The sequence below is a fragment of the Falco cherrug genome, chromosome 10 (genome assembly GCF_023634085.1).
Source record: "Falco cherrug isolate bFalChe1 chromosome 10, bFalChe1.pri, whole genome shotgun sequence".
In the NCBI taxonomy this organism is placed as follows: Eukaryota; Metazoa; Chordata; class Aves; order Falconiformes; family Falconidae; genus Falco; species Falco cherrug.
In genome coordinates this window covers 34,924,238-34,945,504 of record NC_073706.1, presented here as the reverse complement: position 1 = coordinate 34,945,504, position 21,267 = coordinate 34,924,238, and the positions used below count along the sequence as shown (strand labels likewise).

The following is a 21,267-nucleotide window of genomic DNA, read 5'->3' as shown; positions in this document are numbered from 1 at the left end:
CAAAACATATTGTTGTGCATTAATTCAATAATCTATCACAAACAAACTCATTAAGAAATTGTATCAAAGACAACTAGTAGGAGGGGGAGTGTAAGTAGATGAATGAGTTTCAGCAAGAAAGAACTGAAACTATAAGAGAATTCTCTGTTCTCAAGGATGCGTCCCTTGCAATTTAAAGGCATAGAAGAGGGCACACAAAATAACTGCAGTGCAACAAAGTGAATTACGATTGCACCAAGGTTAAAACAATCTTTGTACATGCCTCATTCACTGCTAATGCCAGGATACTAGCAAAATTGTGTTACACTACCATCATCCAAGTTATCAGAGGCACTGAAAGCATCAAGCAGGAAATGTGTGCACTCAGAAATGGTAAAATACATTTCTCTCTCTGGTTCCTGTTCAGATCTATCCCTTTCCACAAAACCTACTTCTGTCTCTTCCAGCTCAGCCATTTCCTATTGTCAGGTCAATCACTGATTTTGGTGCTTATTTGTAAAAAGATTCAGGGAGTCGAAGATCCCAAATGATTAAACATAGTTAGTTCATATTAAAGATTATTGCTGATATACCTGATTGCTGTTCTACTGGCACAGACAGTAAAAGAGCAATCAGATATTGATTACCATTGATTGGTAATCACCATTGATTATGTTGGGTTAAGTCTGTGAATACATTACAAGAGGTACAACGGCTGGTACCTAGAACGCTTGCTGCACCTCCTTCCTACAGCTGAACTTCACAGCAAGGACTCAGCCCACCATTAGCAGCTGGAAAGACACCACCGCCTTGCAGTGCAGCAGGATTTCCAACGCAAAGCTACACTATCCAGTGGATGCCTTGTACTTATCATGGAGTCTGGGTAACATAAAGCACCTGAACATGATTTGTAGCCTTCAAGTCAACATACTACACTCTAAAAGAACTCAGAGTTAGTAATGGTTTAGAGCTGCTGACCAACGGATCCATCTTTCCTCCTTTCAACTAGGAGTCATTCTGTGCAGACTGCCGCTGAATTAAATAAAAGGAAGGAGCTGAAAGAACTTTAGCTGCAAATTACACCTAATGAAGTGGTCTACCCACCACACTGTTCTCCAACTGCAGCTGACAAATCCAAGACAAGGACTGTACACTGCTGGCCTGCTTACAGTCTGATGACACAAAAAAACATCTTCCCCTCTCTTTTTGTATAAGTAAAAATGTTCAACATTTAGTTTACTGTCATTTTCTGATGTTGTCTGAAATACATTGTGACACATCAAAAATCTTCATAGAATGAATAAAAAATGTGCTGTCTGTTTCAATACAGCATCTCAGTCATTCTTCTGCATTTGATGTTGCCTGTATTTAAATGCCTTAATTATTTATCGCCTTTCTAAAATACTTTTTTTCTCTTTCTGCTATTCTTCCCTTTTTCAAATAAAATTGTATAAAATGCCTACCAGCAGCTAGAACAGATGCAAACCTGGGGGCCAGCCACCAGGAACACTTGTGCTGATCAGATGTATGTAAACCGGTGGTGTTCGCTTGAGTTCTATCAGCACGGAATAGCAACATGCATTCAGTCCCTGATCCACCTGGTTATTGAAATGGATTATTTGACCACAGACGAGTCACAAAAAACCTTGTCCTCTGGAATAGTAAGGTCCCATTGCATTCCTTCAGACACGAAGGCACCAGGTGTTTCCCAGGAGACACCGCACCTTCAGGATTTAGCCTTCAACATCACTTCTCCCAGTCAGCAAAAAGGGAGCTGAACTACTTACCACTTGCAACATGCTTTAAGATGCCTGGACAAGAAACATGCAGTTGTGCAATGTATTTAATAACCACCATTACTGTATTCTAGAGTTTTCCTTCAGAGAGGCTGGCCGAAGGACCTGCACTACTCATATTTTGTCTATGAAACCCGAATCTTGAGACACAGGCATGGGAAACAAATCATCGTAAAAATGCTCCCACAACAAATATATACTCTGATGTGCTCCTGGGATTATGAGTTAACCTCTAATTAGGGATTAAAAACCAGCAAGAAGGAAGCCCAGATAAATCTCTTTCTGTCGTAGGCTAACTGATACATTGCCAAATATTTATTGGGAGACCCTCAGATGAATTTAGTAATGTCAGGAAGTAGAAGATAGATCTGGTTGGCTTTATGCCAGGCATAATGGCAGCAGCAGCTGTGATCGATTCATCTACACAGATCTGGGAATTAATCTCCCAGTCAGCCAGGTTGGAGGTCAGAACTGGATTTCTCCCGAGAAAAAACACTATTCCAAATTGTGCAGCAGGACAATATGAAAAATACTGTACTCATTGCAATATGAATAAAAATCCATACTGCCTAGGATGAGACACGCACATTCATCTCCATTTGTGAACTCAACCAAACTAGGAAGATACACGGCATAAAGAGCTGCCAGGCTACTGCATTATCTAATCTTTACAAACAGCATTTGTGTTAGGCATGGAGCTTAATTTAGGAAAGTTTGATTTTCCTTTCCCTGCACCCATTCCCTGGCTAACACTTTATTCAAGGAATCAATTAGGCCTTGATCAACCATCGATCAAGAGTTCCCAATGGGGAGGCCTAATGCATTTTATCTGCAGTTATCGTTCCTAAATAACACCTATTTCTGAGCATGCACTTAATTCTTTCCATCAATGCTATCCTTCAACAATCCTGTTAGCATTTTGGAGGTGCATGTTCAATCAAATCCTCCTTTGACAAATGAATTAGTAAAACTGCTGGGATTTCCTTTGGTGTGTTTGCTTTTTTTCAGTCACACAGGCAAATAAATTCCATCCCCTTCACCTCCTCCTGCCTAAAAAAAGGTTAAAGTGATGTGTTGGAGTTCAAGATACTAGACGGAAAACTGTTCAGAACAAATAGAAAAGATAACCAATAATGCTTTAAAGCAAACACTCATTATTTTTCACTAAATTCCCAACGGAGCGAAAGATGTGATGCATCTTTACAGTCTCCAGAATTTTGCATTGTCATTAGCATTTCCCTAGCAATATTTTTTGTAAAGGAAAGACACAAAAGGTACACATCAACTTTGACAAGACTTCAGTATATGATCAGAGTCAGTCACGTGGATTTAAGCATGTACTCAAGTTATCTGCTGAATAGGGACAGATTTAAACCTATGCCTGAATGCTTTGCTGAAAAGAAGCCAAAACGAATTGGTTATAATTAAATTCTTCTGATGAAATGTCTGTAGCTCCCTATTGTGTGACATCAGTACTGAAATGCTAATAAACTAGTTAAAAATAAGCTTATTACCAAGTAAAATAAACCACAGGGACACTTCTGTCTTTTCTGATTTTCTAACACCATTTATATAACATTATTTTGCATTAGAGAAATAAAATACTCGACCAGGGCTAACACATCAGCCTCACAGAGCAGTAATTGCAGCGCATCACAATCCAGGAGAGGGTCTATAGATCCCTCCACATCCGCCTGCAGTGCTGCTCCTGTTAGACGAGAAATCGCTTTTAGCTATGTCAGCACTTATGCAAACCCCTCAGCCCGGAGCACTGCCAGAGAGATGCCACATGCCAGCAACTGCTCAGTGCATGGAGAGCTCTTTTAGAAATGGAACAAATGGAACACTAACTGAAAAATAAAGCGGTAACACACAGGCTGCTCAGAAACCACTGCGTACACATACCAGGACCTGCACGCTCTGAAGCATGTTAACGTAGCACATTATGCAGAAATACCACAGAGAATTAAAAACGGCCTTGTCCCCTGGGAGCCTTCTGCACGCTGACAGTACCCACATGCTGTTCTGAAATGCCCCCTGCCTTGCACAGCAGCAGGAACAGCTATGTTCACTGTGGGAAAGGAGATGCAGGGACCCAATAGTTGTACCAGCACTCAAAAGATTCACCAGTAAGAAGTTTTAAAACATGCGACAGTGGGACAGTGTTGGCAAAGTGAAATGCTGATGAAGAAACACTGGTAGCACAGGCAGGCCATCTCACTGCAGCGCAGCGACCACCCCACCGGTTCTGCAGGTCTTTCCAAAGCCTGTTGTTCTCCTGTAACTTAAGACCACCCATAAACCGCATACAATTTGGATGACCTTGTCTCTTCCACTTTCGCCTCGATTTCTCCATCTTCAAAGAGATTAACACCACCTGCGTGTGCACCCTGGGCAGCCCTGCGTGCTAGGCTGACTGGGAACACAAGGCATTTTGTTACCTCAGCAGACACCCTGCTCCACTGAAGCTCTGCCAAAAACAAACGTGGAAAACTTTTAAGCTCTCTGGACAGAAGCATGATGAGAACAGCTTCTGCAGTTATGTTTGAGCTAAACTTTCTGTATGAATAATTTCTTCAGTTTGATTGTGAACCCCTTCCTCACATTGCCGAGCGGCTCAGCAGCACCAGAGCATTTCTGTGAGCAGCTGCTCACGAGTGCAAAAGGTGGAAGAGATTCAGTTTTTCCACTTTGTCTTTAAAGCCAAATGTGAAAGAGGTTGTGAGTACCGAGCCGTACCTGAAATCATACCCACTACATTCACGTCTGCTGTCTCTAATCTGTATTGGACCAGGCAAAATATTAATCGGGAATTACAGTAATTTGCAAAACATTTTGAAAGACAAAACAAGAGATGCATCAATCTACAGACTATATTTTTTATAAGCTAGCAGTAAAAGCTATAGAGAAACTCATTACAATTTACTGCAACATGAAAAGGAAAGCATTTTCACACATCTCATGAAAAACAGAAGTAGCCATTATTTTTCAATCCTCTACCATTCCGTGGGCCATTTTCAACACAGCTAAGCAGGCATGGAATTTAGGCTGTAATTTTCACAGGGATACCAAGTGAGTTAATGGCCTAATCTTTATTGAAAATTCTGGTCTTGAGTTGCCAATAACAGTAACTGCTCCCATAATCAAATATCATAGTCAATGATCCTTCAGTGCTTTTGTTTCTTAAACTGGTTTATGTTACTCAGTTTGACATTTCAAAAAGAAAAGGAAAAAAAAACCCCAACACATCATGGTGGTTTATTTATGTTCTTCCATTTGTGGGCATTAAATAGCAGCACCATAGCTCTGCCCATAAATCAGAAAAAATGCAGACATCTGAACAAACCAACCTACTGAAAAAAATCTTTTATTACAGCTGCAAAAAAGTAAATATGGATTATTTTTTTTCCCTGTGCCTCCAGGAAAATCATCACAGTAAAAATAAATACAGATGCTAAAACCAGAAGGATTATACAAGTTAAAACTAGTGCAAGACCATGCATTTTATTAGCATAATTTATATTCTAGCAGGGTCCAATCTGGTGTTGAGAAATATAAGGAGTATCCAGCTTCTGATAGCATAGGGCCCTGCTGCCTTCTCTTTATCACAATAAAATTGTTAACCCTATCAGTACTCCATGGATCTCTATAAATTCATATAGAGCCTCACACAGAAATTATCAACTTATAAAAGTGTAAAATGCTGCTTTGTATTAATGGAATCAAAATAAAACATATTAAAGAGACTATTCAAGCAATAGATGGGTGGCCATTCATGTAACCATTCACATGACTAGCAATGTCACTGGAGTTTGACCTGCTTCAAATGGGGGTGAAAATTTAGTCTGAAAAAATAGTGCTCCCAGAGTGATAAAAACCTGCCTTAGTTATCATATTCACAATCTCCTGGGCTGATATTTCTGCCCTCAAAAAAAAAATAAAAATTACACTTTGGGAACTTGCAGATGAACATGCACAAACACCAGTAGGAGCTCCCAAGTCCTTCAGGTGCCCACTCTGAGCTGAAGACAGCCTAAGAACCAGTCACTCCACTGCTTTGGGAACAGCCAGGATGAAATAAAAACAGTATTTCTATTTTATTAAAATAATATATTTTTCCTGAAAACCATCCTGTAGGAATGCATTTCCTCATCCTATTCCCACACAGCCCACATTTCACTTCTGCAGAAGTCCAGGGATTCATATTTTGCAATGTAACCCAGCTAGGAAGTCTGGAGGAACAGCAAACGCTGGAGCACTGGCCCTGCCGGGGAGACCCAGTGCCGCTCCAAGCAGCAAGGCGTTACCCCTTCCCTTCCTCTATTCTGTATTTCTGAGCTTTCTCCAAGCCCCATCTCTTTACACCACTAGACTGCACAGCCAGTTCAGAGAAAGAGTTGCAAAGTCCAGGGCAGCGTTTATCTCGTGAGATCAAGATAAACGTGTCTTCACAAAGACATGGGAAGACGACATTCTGCAGCACAGGAACGGGGGCTGCGGCCAGTTCATCACACGTGGTCTCTGCCACTCCCTCCTCCTCAGAGCCAGGACTCCTCACACATCCTCCTGCGGGGTCCCTCCCACGGGAGACAGTTCTCCATGAACTTCTCCAACAGGAGTCCTTGCCATGGGCTACAGTTCTTCACAAACTGTTCCCGTGTGGGTCCCTCCCACGGGGTGCAGTCCTTCAGGAACAGCCCGCTCCAGCGTGGGTCCCCCACGGGGTCACAAGCCCTGCCAGCAACCCTGCTCCAGCCTGGGCTCCTCTCCCGCGCAGCCTGCGCCATCATGGGCTTCCCAGTGTGACAGCCTCCTTTGGGCATCCCTCTGCTCCAACAGAGGGTCCTGCTCAGACTGCAGGTGGATGCTGGCTCCACCGCGAACTTCCACGGGCCGAGGGGGACAGCCTGCCTCACCACGGGCTTCCCGGGAATCTCCGCTCCGGTGCCTGGAGCTCCTCCTGCACTGACCCGGGTGTCTGCAGGGCTGTTGCACTCACATAGTCTCATTCTTCTCTTCAGCTGTAATTTGTTGCGCTGTTTCTCCCCCCTCCCCCTTCTTATATCTGTTACCACCATCGCTGATGGGCCTGGCCTTGGCTGCCTCGGACATGGGGAAGCTCCCAGAAGCTTCTCACAGAAGCCACCCCTGTAGCCCCCCTGTCACCCAAACCTTGCTGCGCAAACCCAAGACAGGTAGTAACACTGCCCTGCTTTATGGGAAGAGGAGAGCATTGATTAAACTTCGTAGCAAGGGATGAAGTATCCACTTCAGAGTTCCTCCACTTGACAAAGTAGAAGTAAATGAAAACTGCAGGGGAATCCATTATTCAACCTCTTCTCAAGGCAGAAACGGAAAATAACAATTGGCATCCATTTTATTCTGGGAAGAATTTTACATGTTCATACACTCTTAATTAATAGAAGGCTAACGGGTACTCAAAAAACCTGCTGAGCTTTTTTTTTATGTTTATATATATACACACACAAATTATATAGGAGCCCTCAAAGCCTTAACCTGCAGAGTTCTTTTCTGCTTTTGCACACAGAATTAATGTTACTTTCTTTTGACATGCAAGTGTTAGTGTAGATCATTCCTTCACTGATTTTCCAAGGAACTGCATTAACTGAATTACTGTGGTGCACTTGTCTGGAATAGCTACTTTCCCATACCAGTACGTGTGGAATACTGTTTTTTCACATCAGGAATGCCAGAACACAAACTCTAAGCATATTGCATGAAAATATTAGTTTTAGGCTGCTGTTGTTTTATTTGTTCTGTAGGCAGAAGTGTAAATGTAACACAGAGACAAGCTATTGATTTCCTCAGTATAAGACTATGGATTTAAAGTCATACAGGAATATTAAGAGCCTCAAATTTGATCATCCGCAATGCACAGACTATAGCAATTTCTTAACTCAGTAAAACTGCCCTTAAACTGGAGCCCATGTTTGAGACTGGTTTGATCTTACAGACAACTGTCCTGTACCTCCTGCACCAACCCACAGCGTGTGACTCAGAGAAAGTTAAATTTCCTGATCTCCTCACAAAGAGCAAATAAAACCCACTGCAAACCAACACGCTGAAGGAAGGAGGGAATAATTCCTGACACTTTTTCCACTATTTTTACTTCTGAAGAGTGAGGACCAACACTCCCTGTGACACGCTTGTCAACATAACAGCACTGATTGCTTTACGAATAAAAATGTTTCACTGTTTTTTTTCATTTCCTCCATACCCACACATCTATCAAGCTATCAGCCTCAACAACATCCACCAACAGAGAATTCAAGATGATGACGTGGAGCATAAGAAACATTTCTCTTTTAAAACTACTCCTTAATATTTTCAAGTATTTCTTCTGTGTTCAGAAGAGGTCTTTAGTATGTCATTATTTTAGAAACTGCTATCACTTCTCTTCTAAGATCTCTTAAGGAGAGGATCTTTTCCCTTTCCCAAACTGAATCAGGGTAGCCTCCCTCTTCATGACTGCTCTCTCCCACCTTTGTAGTGTTTCTAATCGTTTCTGTAACCACAACTCAGTATTAAATTCACAGTGAGGCGAGTCCGTCAATTTATACAATGACATGATAATATTTTCTAACTGATTCCCTTTCTAAATATAACCGAGTGTTGTATTTGGGTTTTGGAGGCCCACTGCATATTAAGTAGATGCCTTTATTAAGCTGTCATGTATGACACGTAAATCTTTCTCCCATGAGCTTACAAGTATTTCAGAATCCAATAATGCATACAAGTAATTTTAAGTTGCCCCTTCTACTTTAATTACCTTGCAAGTTAATACCATGTACCAGCTACAGCATGCCATCCGGCAGCCTAGCACTTTTCAGTCCTTCAGAAGTGCACCTGACAATCACTCAGAGTGCTCACTAATTCATTCAGAGCCTTTCTAGAAAGTAATGTTGACATCTCATCCCCTCCTTATCCAGGTTATTGCTAAATATACTGCATATAACGAGGTCTACGGTTAATCTCCATTGTATTTTGATATTTTGTGTATTTATGTTTATTTTTATTTACTTTTTGCTATTTTACCTTTCCATTTCAGAAGAAGCTGTTGATTGGTCATGTACCTGATGACTGTTAATTCACAGCAAAATTTTGCCACCTACCTTGTGATTTTCAAGCTCCCTTAGTCTTCAGTTGTAAGAGACACCGACAATTTTGATTGAGTAGGCAGGTTACACAGAATTATGCCCTTGGTTTGTGTCTATTCATGTAAGATTTTTTTTGTTTGTTTTTTAGAAACATTATTTTAAGAGCAAAGAGAATTCAAATAGCCAGTGTTGCCCTTACAATAGAAATACCAGGTAAGCAGAGGAACAAAGGTCAAACATACATAAAATTTCAAACTGCGAACAAAAGCTTTGTTTAATAAACTTTTAAACATTTACCTTGGCTTACCACTAGAATCTAAGTACACATGTGCTTCAAGGCGCAACTTGGAAAGATAATGAATTGTGTGCCTTTGCCTGTGCTAAGGACACCTCTTTTATAACAACATTAAAGTGGCTCTTAAATTGTAAACTTATTTTTTTAAAATCCCATTCATTCTGATGGATGCCTCTTCCTACTTGTTCCTAGTAAGGCTCCTTGGCTTCTTTGCTTTTTTTTGTGGGGGCTTTTGGTGTGTGTTTGTTGTTTGGTTTTGTTTGGTTTTTTTAATGGCTGATGCACTTGGCAATATCTGTGACCTTGAGTTGTACACACGAGCAAGCAAGAGAGCCCAGTCCTGCAAGGCTGTTTATGCATTCTGAGAGAGCTCCTTCTGAGAGGGGTGTCTCAAGGAAGACAGGAGCATGATGTGCATACCAAGCCAAGTGCTTCATGATTTATTTATAGGGAAAAGGGGCATAAAAATTTGCTGAAGGGAAAAGAAAAATGAAGAATCTGACTTACCTTGTCAGTGTAGACGAAGAACAGAATCACAACAGTAAGCTCCAACAGAAATATAATTAACAGCATGATAAAAAACTGTCAAGAGAAGAAGGGACAGGGGACAAAACAAAAAGCAAAAACCATCAACGTTATTTTCAGCTTTTTCTGGATACACAAAAGTACATTCAACAGATCATGCAGAACGGGGAGTGAGAGTCATACAGGCAGCAGGGTACAAAGCTGCTGTGTTACAGCAGAACAGAAGGCATGCAACATGCAGGAACCGAAAAAACAGGTAAAGACTAGTCAGGAAACACAACAGTATCTGGGCCTACTTATGGCTCATTCTATCACTGATTTCAGTAGAACCACATAAAACTCCACAAAGATCAGCCCCCCCCCCAGCAGGCCAGTGCTCTGTCTGACAGGAACCCTTCAGGACCCCTCCCCACCTAGGTTTTCTTTATTGTTTTCCCCATCAGATGTTTCCAATTAACAAGCTATCAATGAAATCCACAGCTTAGACTTCACATTGCAAGAGGAGGTAGCACGGCCCATAAACCATAAGATCATAGATCTTTTCTAGCAGAATGGTGGGAGGAGTCACAGGCACACCAAAAAACTTGTACACCGAGTTCGCTTTCCCAGCAGTTTTGGGTAGCTACTCAGATGACCCAGGGGTTTCTACTGAAAGGGGCTGATTTGTACTGAAGACATCAAAGTGAAGTTGCTCCATGTCTTTTTTTTTCCTCGTAAGACACGGAACTATCTAAAACCCAGTAGTCAAAAGCTCAAAGGAGTGGATAAAAAACTTCTAACGCTGGGATTTCATGTAGATTCTCTAAAGCCCTCGGCTCTGACCAACTTCAGTGAGAGGTGCTGCTGGCAATGCCATACACTTCCCCAAACCCATATTCACTGCTTTTTGTTAAGACGCTGGACAGGTCTGCAGCAGTGTCAACATGGTGGTTGCACTGACTTTAGAACAAGCATTATCAGAGCATTAAATGAAACTGAGTTTTACAATGATAGGTAAGGAAGAGAGAGTAATTGTGGAAACTTTCTAGGCTCAGACAAAGGTCTTGCTCTCTGTTACACAAACTCCATATGCTTAGCAGCCTGCAAGGCTGGAATTCTAATACTGAGCAACGCTGACTTAATTGAAATCCTATCCCCAAGAGAAAAAAAACATTACCATCTCTTTAGCTTTAACACAAGGCTGCAAACCTATGAAAGTTTAATAGCTACAAAGCCTTATCAGAGCTTCTTCACTGCTTGGTAAGTCAAACCCAAACCTTTGAACCTATGGATTTCTGTGTTTGAATGGAGGGCAAGAGGTCAAGAAGAGGAAAATACCTTTCTCCACTAGTTCAATTACACTGTCTAGCAAACTCATTGCATTTTGCCCTGCAGGTCTTAAATTAAAGTTTATTTTCAAATCTTCATCACAAGTATCTTCACAGCTGCCTGACCCTAATATGGGATCCTATTACTGCCCAGTTTTGAATCACCAAACTCATTCACACTCGTGATCCAAGTTGATTTCCATATAATTACCATGCGATACTGGCCTTCTGTATGGCTTTGCAAACCAGCCTTGGCACAGCTTGCTTATTTTTTACATTTATGATTTTAGCCTGCCGCACAGCATTGACTGAAACAGGACAAAGCATATCACTCTTTGCAAAGATCCACAGACACTTTGCTATATTTTAATTGGCTGTGGGGTACTTTTTTGCTCATCCATAAAGCATGTTTTTTCCAAAACGTGCATGTGAACACCACTGTCTCCTTGTGAAATTCACTGGCATAGCCTGGAATACATTAGGCATTTTCTGGAACAAAGGACTCGTACCCATTATAAATAGTGATTGGCATTTCCTACCATAGGACCCCGATTTTGTCAGCTTATAATTTTGCCAGACCTCGTTTGTCCATGCTTATATATTGTGAGCTTGCTTGAGTCTAAAGGATAAAAGCTTTTGGAAGAACTCCAAAAATAGCACTTCAATTACTCCTAAGAATGAAGCAGGGCATGGTATGTTATTCTGCCATGGCTAAATTTCTGATGGCTTAATATGAAATCCTCTCACACTCTGGTGTTTAGAGCAGGGACCCAAAACAGAGTACAGCTCCATCTCAGGTATGTGCCTTTTGTCTTACCCAACTATGTGTGGATTTTTGTGGGGAAGTTACTAGCTTTCAGAAAACTGCATTTCACACATCCAGTAGAAACGAGAGCACTCAGCAGCTAAAATCTTCAAAGTCTACAACCACAAAAAGCCTGCTCACATCCTTCCCACAGCTCACGCATGCCCAGAAAACTCACAAACCATCCAACAGAGCACCTTCCCTGCTCCTGTGGTGCCCACACATGCCTGCAATGCCTTTCTGCCATCCTCTCGGAGCTGACGGCCTCCAGTCCCACCTCACAAGACAAGACTTGAAACACTGGGTATGGCCAGGAACGGGAGTAAAATTCAGGGACTTATTTTTCCTATGCTCTCAGGAAAGCTTTTCCTCCCTTCTTTGCACTCAGCAGCATAGATGTACAGATGAAGCCAGGGAGTGACTTTGCAGGAGAAAGGGGGGGCCTGAGGAAGAACGTTTTTACCAGCAGATGGGGAATGGTTTGCGTTAGGATATGACCTGGCTACCAGTTTTAGAGAAACTGGACCTATAGGGAGCAGCCGATGAGGGCAGGAGGCAGAGGCAAGGCGTGCGCAGCAGCAGGGAATGCCTGTGCATGTGGACACCAAGGAGGACCTTCCCCTTCGAGAGGATGACAGCCTGTGGAGGATCCCGTGCTGAAGCCACGGGAAAAAAAAAAAAAAAAGAGTAAGAAACAAAAAGTGGCAGAAAAAGGAAAACACCCTACACTGACCCCCATGACTGAGTACCATGTGCGGGGAGTGGACTGGAGACTGGCATGGGGAGGAAAGGTGTCTGGAGGGAAGCTGGGGTGTTTTCTCAAGTGTGTGGCATTACTTCTCAATAGTAGGATCAGTAATAATAAGTTTAGCTTACTTGGCAATAAATTAAGTGAAATTTCATGACTCAAGAGTATTTTCCCCGCAGCACCTGCTCTGCTAAACGCCCTGACCTTAGGACTGGAGCAGGTAGCTGTTGCCAGCTGTGCCACTGTGTCCAGCAGCAGAAGGCTGTGGGGAGGATCTTCTGGTGAGACCATGATAGTGCTCCTGCCTTCTTCAGTTCATACCAGAGAAACAGATATGGCAAGCTGTAAAGCCAAGCACTCAAAATTTAGGATATCTTAGAATATAAGTCTTCTCAGTGATGGTTACGTACCATGTCTAAGTCTTTCCCTACACAGGCTCAGAGGTTCCTCCAAGCTATTACCGGTGGAATTTGGTTTCACACACTTCAGTTTTTGGAAGTCATACAGTGAACCAAAATTAATGCATGTTGTTCAGAAAGTCAAAGCCTAGATCATGCCTTTTCTCTGTAGAAAAATATTTTTGTTTTTAAAGAAAAGCTCTAGTTTTATCTACCTTACTATTTGCACTCATTAACAAAAAGTACACTGCTATATCACAGGTAACTAGCACACATTAGTAATCCCACAGTGTGCAGGCAGAGACACACGCTGTATCTTTTATTGCAAAGATAAATCAGGTGATGTCAACTTTAAGGTGGAGGGTTCAAATTCACCACCTGGTAAAAGCTACAAGTACTTACATGTTAGCACATTTATTATGCCCCTCTAAAGAAGAACCCTACCGGAACCCAACCCAATGTGTCAGAAAGTAAAAACTGAGGCTTCAGAGTGAGCTGGCTGCAAAGCACAGCCTGCACACTTCAGCATCTGATCCATCCCACTAAAGTGAATGTATGGACACATGCACAACCTGCTCCTCTGTTCCCGCAGCACAAAGTTCACTTTCAGTTCCATCCTCAGTATCACCCCAAAGGGAATGATGCTCAATCAGGAGCCAGAACCAGCTGGGCATATCCCATTCAAATTTAAAATGGAGAAACACAAGCCCACAGAAGGCTCGCAGCACCTAAACCCCACCACACCTGCTGGAATATCTCACAGCTCCTTTTCAAATGAATTATCTCACTGTGGTGATAAATACAAAGAATAAAAATGAGTTTTGCTTTGGTTCACTGGGGCTGCAGGCTGCTGGTATAATAAAGATTTATGCATGGAGAAACAACAATCCCAAAGCAAACCATTCATGTAAAACTCCATTAAAAAAAGATTAATCTGACCTTGTACAGAGAGATGCTTTACCACACTACTTGTCAAACAGTGGGATGCAACCTAGTAGAGGTTTACTGGAGAGGTTCCTACTGCACAGCTTTTCATAAATTACACTTGAAATAAACCCACAGAAGTTTTGATGAGAAGGGAGGTAAGGTGATGCCTTTCTGTCTAGCTACCACTGCTGATTTCCAACCCTTAAGAAAACTAAGGCTAGTTTCTCAGCAGTTCTCTTCATATTCCACAAAGTCCATGACTTTCCCACAGGTCCCAATTAAAGGAGTAAAGGAAAAAAGAAAAGTATGCAATTGCTAGCAAGCCTTCCTCATAGTTAGGCATCACCCTCATGATGTCAGAAAGAGAGAAAAAAAATCTATTTGAAGACATGTCAACTTGCAACTCCATCCCCACTGGAGCTGCACTGGGCTTTTGACCCACTGGTTCCAATTCATCCCTTCATCTGCCCTCTTAGTATCAGTGGGAGAATCAAGAACTGTTCCCTGTGTACATCACTTAACACACATTTCTATCACAGCTTACAATGGCACAGAGCAACAGGTCTTATATTTTCTTCACAAACAAACAAGATTCTCTGGTTTCTCTGACGTTATAGACACTTGCCTCTCTGCATGATGACTGAGCATCACATACTAATACACACAATTGGGCCTTTTGCTTCCTCATTGTCTCTCCTCCCCAAATCTTCTCAATAGCTCTATCGCGCTGCTCAAACTGCCCATCTCTCCATGTCAGGAGTAGCTGATCTTCTCAGTCTCCCAAAACCAAGTGACCAAATCCAATGAAAACCAATCTGTGATCATCTTGTTAGTCTCCTAACATTTTGCTATGAGACTGAACATGATATAACTGATGGGAAACTTGAGAATTCTGTGTTTAGACTGACTCCTGAAGTAATGCTTTTAGTTTGATGGGAGTCTGCCTCAGAGGGAGACAGTAAGATCTCAGTATGCCAGACCCTCTTCTCAACTTAGCTAATAACAGGAGACAGAAGTTTCTTGCAAAGTATTATTAAAATCCTCTGCAACACACAGCAAGAAAGTAGTAGGAAGACCCAAAAGTCAGCAGTATCTTTGGAACAGTTATACATTTCAAAACAGTTTTTAAATTCATGGCTTAGCAAATAATTTGTTTAGACCAAACAGTCTAGAAGTTAGCATAATTGACCTAAGAAACTGCACAAATAACTTCAACAGTCAGCCTGTGCTGTGTTCCATCATGTAGTGCCTACACTGTCGATCTGTCTGCAAGAAGGACAGCGTATTTTCTGACAGAGACAATATGAAATAAAAACACATGAGTAGGTGGGTTACTCCTGTGAAAGAGTTCCAGCAAGCTAAGTACTTTGGGCCTGCAGCAGCTGCCAGGATGAAGACAAAAGAAAAAAAAAAAAAAAAAGAAGAAGATTTACAGGCAAACTTTCCTCAATTTCATACGAGCATTTTGCCTTTTATTTAAGCTAGATTACCAAGTCCTCACTGATCAGCCTTAATTTTGATATTACGTTTCACTTCCTAATTAATAAGAACCTCGGGCAGAAGAAATGACAGAGAATTTGTTGGGCTAAAATCGCTGGTCTTCCAAGAGAACTCTAACTTCATAGCCTGGGAGGGATCTTAATTTCTCTGCCTGGTCCTAATACATAACTTACATAACTCTGATCTGTATCAAAGATTAGTCCAGCTCTGGCTGCTAGAATACAGAGTCTCTTGGAATCACAGAAACATGCAGACTGGCAAAGACCTCTGGCGATCGTCTGGTCCAACACCTTGCTAAAAGCACAGTCAAGCAGATGAAGCTGTGCAGAGCTGTGCCCAGCTACCTTCTGAGCATCTTCAAGGATGAAGATGGACAGTCATCCGCAACCTCCATGGACAGCTTTTTCTAGTACTTTACTATCTTCATGATAACAAAAATATTCCATGTCTCTAACTGGAATTTCCCATGTTGTAACATGTCTGTTACCTCATCTGATCCCTGTGAACCCTTCAAAAACCTGTATTTTCTTTAGACACTACTGTAAGGTAGCTGAATATAGGAATAAAATCTCCTCCTTGCTTTAACTTTTTAAGACAGAACAAACCCAGCTCCCTCAGTCTGTCCTTGCACATCACATGCCCCGTAATCATCATGGTGGCCCTCTGTTGGATTCCTTCCCCTCTGGTATGTACGTGTCTCTTCTACTGAGGAGCCCCAAAATGGGCTAAGCACTCCAGATGTAGCCTTGCCTTATTGTGGGAGAATGTGTTACTCTTTCTGAGTGTCAAAAAATGTAAGGGAATGTGGGGATTGGTATGGCCTACAAGTTCCCAATTCTGATTTAAGACAAAGGCACATATTAAAGTACAGGCTCTCCACACATCTGAAACACCTCTGCTTGTTCTGATCAAAAGGAGAAAGTCCTTTATTTTTGAGTTAAAAGGATTATCAAATTATGTTACTGTGCTTTAGGCCTAAACTATCTGCCAAAAAGATTTTTAATTGATTTTTAGATTATAATTTGATATGAACAGAAATATCATTAAAAAAAAAATCACAGCATATTCTGCACATAACCTTCTCTGCAGGACAGCATCTTATCTTTAATAATGAAGGTATAAACAGTATCTCTCTTTTTTGAATAAATGAAGTCAAACCTTTACTTACAAATTCACAGTGCTCCACTGAAGTCAAAAGAACTTAATGGATATTATAGTAGCCACACTTTACCAAGCTGCCTGAAAGCAAAGAACTTTCCTTGAATTGAATATGCTCTGTAATTTTCCCGCTCAGTTATCATCAATTATATTATTTATATTAAAATAATATCTAGTAGACTGAGTGGAGATGCCTCATTACTACGGTTGGCATTGTCAAAATCTTGTATCTTCCCTGCAGAAGTGCAGGAACCCCAATGATTAACCACATTAAAACAGATGCATCAACAAACTGAGATGCCTAAAGCTGAGCACGAAAATGGGTCATTGACAGAAGTCCTGAAGGCTATAAGCTATTGCCAAATTTACTGCATGTTCCACACTTTGAAAAAAAATCAAGCCAGTATGAAAAGTCAAAATCCGTGCAAGAATTCCCACTGAAGTGCTGGAAACCAGAACTCCACGTACCAGAGAACCACCTGCTCTTTATAGGGATCCTGTACCTGCTTTCAGGTACCAATGCATGCCAACGTTGGCTCCGGCTTTCTAGGCAGAGCAATACAAAGATCATCCCCAAGCATCTTAAAAGGGTTCCTAGAATAGCTTTTTTTATTACATACTGGTACATGACTTCCACAGAATAAAAACTCATATGGTACATATTTTATCAGCACTCAAAAGAAGAGGAGGGGGGGACGGGGACCAAAAAACCCCAACTTTCTTCCACCTTTGAAAGCAAAAGTGTTTAATGTATCGCTAGCTCTCACAAGAAGTTTGGTTTAAAATAATTCCCAAAAGGCAGCATTTTGATCTGATATATTAATAGGGAGTAGGAACATTATAAAAGGCTCGCTTCGATTTTTAAAATTTTCTTTGATTTTCTTTTCCAAAGAAGTGAGCAATGAGAAGAGAGCAGAAGAAAAAGTGAAATGGGAATTGTACTCGCATCTTAGAAATAACGTCTTCTGCAGCCTGGAAGACGCATACAGAAAGAGAAGGAGCAATGAAAGAAATGACAGGAGAATGCCCAGGCAGTAACAGTAACTGGAATTACAGTCAATAAAATCCCAGTCTATTGACCTACCACGCAAACTTCACAACAACAGGGGAAGGGCAGCGTGCCTCCATCAGGTTCCATCACAGTGGATTCCGATTCCTCATCCCAGTACCAAAGTTTTTGCTGACACTCGGTTTGAATTCTCCTTTTGTTAGTTCCATACCATTGCTCCTACTTAGCACCCTCTTTAGCACCATGCATGCTTCCTTTCTGCCCACAGAATTTAGACTTCTTTAATATTTGTAGACTTATGTCCCATCTGAGCCCCTTCTCTGCCATGCTGTGCATATTTCGCTCTTTTAATACTTCCTTGGAAGTAAATCTCTTTAGTCTCCTTATTTTTTTTTTTTCCAGCATAAAAATGATACGTTTGCTCATAAACTTAAAAAGGCAGTAATGTATATGAGCAAACTTATGAACAGAAACTCCTTTATGGAAACAGCATGTATCTAAACTTGGTTCATCAGCTATTATTCTCTAACAACCTTAATGGTTAATTCATTGTGATTGTGACAAAGTTGTGCATGCTTTATGCCTGCTGGGTATATATAGTACAGCTCTGTTTATGGTTGGAGTATATTTTTTATGAATGTGCAAAAACTCCTGCTGATCAAGAAAGCTCAAAGAAATCTGCAGTAATTATTTCTGGGAAGATATACAACATGTGCTGTTTTAACACATGAATAGTGTTTCATTCTAGTCTTGTTACTGCTTTCAGTTGGAATCCTTCAGCCTTACTGCATTAGTGAGAGTTGAGAGACTTGACATTCCTGTACTGTGTCATAGGATTTTAACCGGCATTTTGTGGTGTTTCTAGTCATTTTCCATCTTCTCCAAAAACTGACTCAAAATCAATGAAATGTCATCAAATATTAGCCAGGTATCACTCACATCAACAGTAGGTGGGTGGAGGCCTATTTAACAGATTGCAGATTATTATTCCTGAGCACAGATAAAGGTCTCGCTGGCCTCTGACTCTCTTGAAGGGTTGCTTCATCTTTTCTGCAAACGTAGTGCACAGGTGTGATGTGGTCTGGTGTCAATCTTTATCCTAGTCAAGACAAACTCATCCTACTTCTGAAGGGTGATGCAGCTGAAGAACTAAAACATTTGGCTAGCTCTTACACGTCCCTGTGCCACATCATTAATAACAAAGCAGTTGCTTATGGAAATACCAAATACAACTAAGAGGCTCTGGCTTGGGGTTGATCCAGTATTCTCCATCTGTGGCAAAGACATGCAAAGTTAATTACTTTCTAAACTTACATCTTCTGCGCGGACTTTGCCATCACCTCTGTATGTAGTAAACTGAGCTTCTTCCCTGAATCTATCATTCCCGGGATATGTTTCTTGTCATCTGGAGCTCCAGCACCAGGCAGCTTGACAATCAGACAGTTTGGTGCCTCAAGAGGAAGAGGAGAGCAGCAAGTGGTCCCCACACACCTGGCTTGGGGAGCGAGCGAGTCGGCAGGGCTAGCTTCACATTCATGTTCACACCTAACATCTGGCTGGACCCCAAGTGCTGGGCAAACTGACAGAAGTTCCCCCAAGATGACAAGAGCAAATGACATGACCATGCTGCTCAGCTGACTTATGATGAGCTGAAGGGGGAAAAAATTAAGTCTAAAATTCAGCAGTTTTGCCTTTACACGTATTTGCCAACCCTGAGCTAAGTTTGCAATGGGACGTCACCTGCTAATTATAACAACAGAAAATTTCTCTTATCTAGGAGTCTCAAAACAGTATCTAGAAACTGCACTGTATGTGTATGTGAAGGAAATGGTGAAAAGCAGATGGTCAAGAAGAAAAAAAAGGACAAGGTAGAGTATTTTATCTGTATTTAAATTCCACTGCTGGTTTTCTCCCCAGTTTGCTGTTCTCAAATGTCCTGCACAGAGGCTGCTGCATCAGATGCACAGGGGTCAGCTTAAAAAACGAACAGCAGTCGGTTTGACTGCCTTAACTCTTTAACTTAACTCTTCCTTAACTTCCTTTCAGCCACTGGGGAACTGAAATGTCTACAGCATCAGAACAGCTCTGGCTACACCTTGTATAATCATCACCGATTTACACCAGCTAGCCTCCATTTCTTTATCTGCAGAGGCAGATACTTCTGAGCTTCAGGTAACTCTAATCCTTGAAGAAAAAAGCTTGTGTTGCACAAATTTAAGCAGCAGTGTTAAGGTGGCTAAAACAGCAAATGAATGATTGGGAATATAAGCACACATGCTTCTTAGAAAGCCATGGGCTTACAAATCTGAGGAGGTAATTTTATTGTTAAGAAAAAAAAAAAAGATCAAATGTTATGCTCAAAAGTGACATGTCTGGGCTGGTAAGGAGCACACAAGTTACTTGTCCTTTACTTTTGAAATGGGAGCAGTTCTGTTGCCTACCAGATCTTGCAGGTGACCCTAGGTTTGGAGCAAAAGCCCATCCAAATCAGCAGAAGTCAGTCTAATAGATCAGACCTTGAACACATCTGTCCAGAGACTGCAAGCTCTGGCAGAAAGCAGGCTTTCTTGAAAGTGTTTTCCTGACCACCAGTCTTTTCCAGTCTTATGCTCTGCTCTTCCACCAGGAGGTTCATTGTATTACTTAACTGTCCTGGATGCGCATGAGTTATCTCCAGACAGTAGTAGGGCAAGATGAGGCTTGGTTTCTGGGTCCCCTTTTGAAATGTCTCAGAGCCAGGTTTCTTTTCAAGAAAATCTTGGCACATAAGAGTTGGTTGAATGTTGAGACAAAAGACGGGGTGAGGGAGGCTTTCTGAGCGACAGAGGATCTTGAGCCTGCATGAACTGTCAGAGAAGCTGAAGTTGCTACTACACAGCTAACAGCTACTAGTTAGTAGATTAATCAACCAGGAGTTAGGCGGCTGGAAACACTGAGAGTCATTTAAACAGATTAAGCCTTCAACTGATAACAAATTAGCATAGCTCCAACTGACTCCTGCACATGGCGCTGTCATGCTGACTGCCATAAAGCAGCATCTTGACAATACAAAAAGGAATGGGGACATCAGGAAAAGGTTCTTCACTGAGAAGGTGGCCAGTCACTGGAACAGGTTCCCCAGGGAAGTGGTTACGGCACCAAGCTGTGGTCAAGGAGCACCTGGACGACGCTCTTAGCTATATGGTTTAGTTTTAGGTAGTCCTGTGAGGAGCAGGGAGTTGGACTCAATCATCCTTGTAAGTCCTTTCCAACTTGAGATATTCTATGATTCTGTGACTCAAAGCATATCAGGCACTAGTGGTATTGCATCAGTCTATATTACAAAAATGAATACACACACACACCCCGCCCCCCCCCCATGAAGCAAGTCCTTCCTACACATTGAGCCTAGGCTCAAGACTAAAAACAAGAGGGAAGGAAAACAGCTTTATTCTTTCCTCTGTTCCCAGGTCCTTTGATTAATTGCTACCAGAGCTGAAGAAAAGAAGAGAGGAAGGGTAGGGCTCAGACGGGTCCCATCCACTCCTGAGTTTTAGTCACAGCCAAGCAGAAGGAGCTAAAAACTGAAAGGCAGCGAGGAGCAGGTTCTTAATGATAAATGAGAGGCAACAAAACTAGGGGACCTTGGTGTTCAGTACTTAAGGGTCCAAACAAGTAGCAAGTTAGGGCTTCATACGCTTTACATGTATCTATGTACTACAC

General features: G+C 41.7%; 1 protein-coding gene across 5 annotated transcripts in view; it reads right to left on the bottom strand.

Moving 5' to 3' along the window:
- TSPAN4 (tetraspanin 4) overlaps nt 1-21,267 on the bottom strand; it is a 435,635-nt gene that overhangs the window by 42,503 nt on the left and 371,865 nt on the right. For all 5 annotated transcript variants that reach the window (XM_055722377.1, XM_055722378.1, XM_055722379.1 and 2 more), the window contains one exon: nt 9,696-9,770. In XM_055722377.1, coding sequence (XP_055578352.1) covers nt 9,696-9,770 — 75 coding nt within the window. The remainder of the gene's footprint in view (nt 1-9,695; nt 9,771-21,267) is intronic.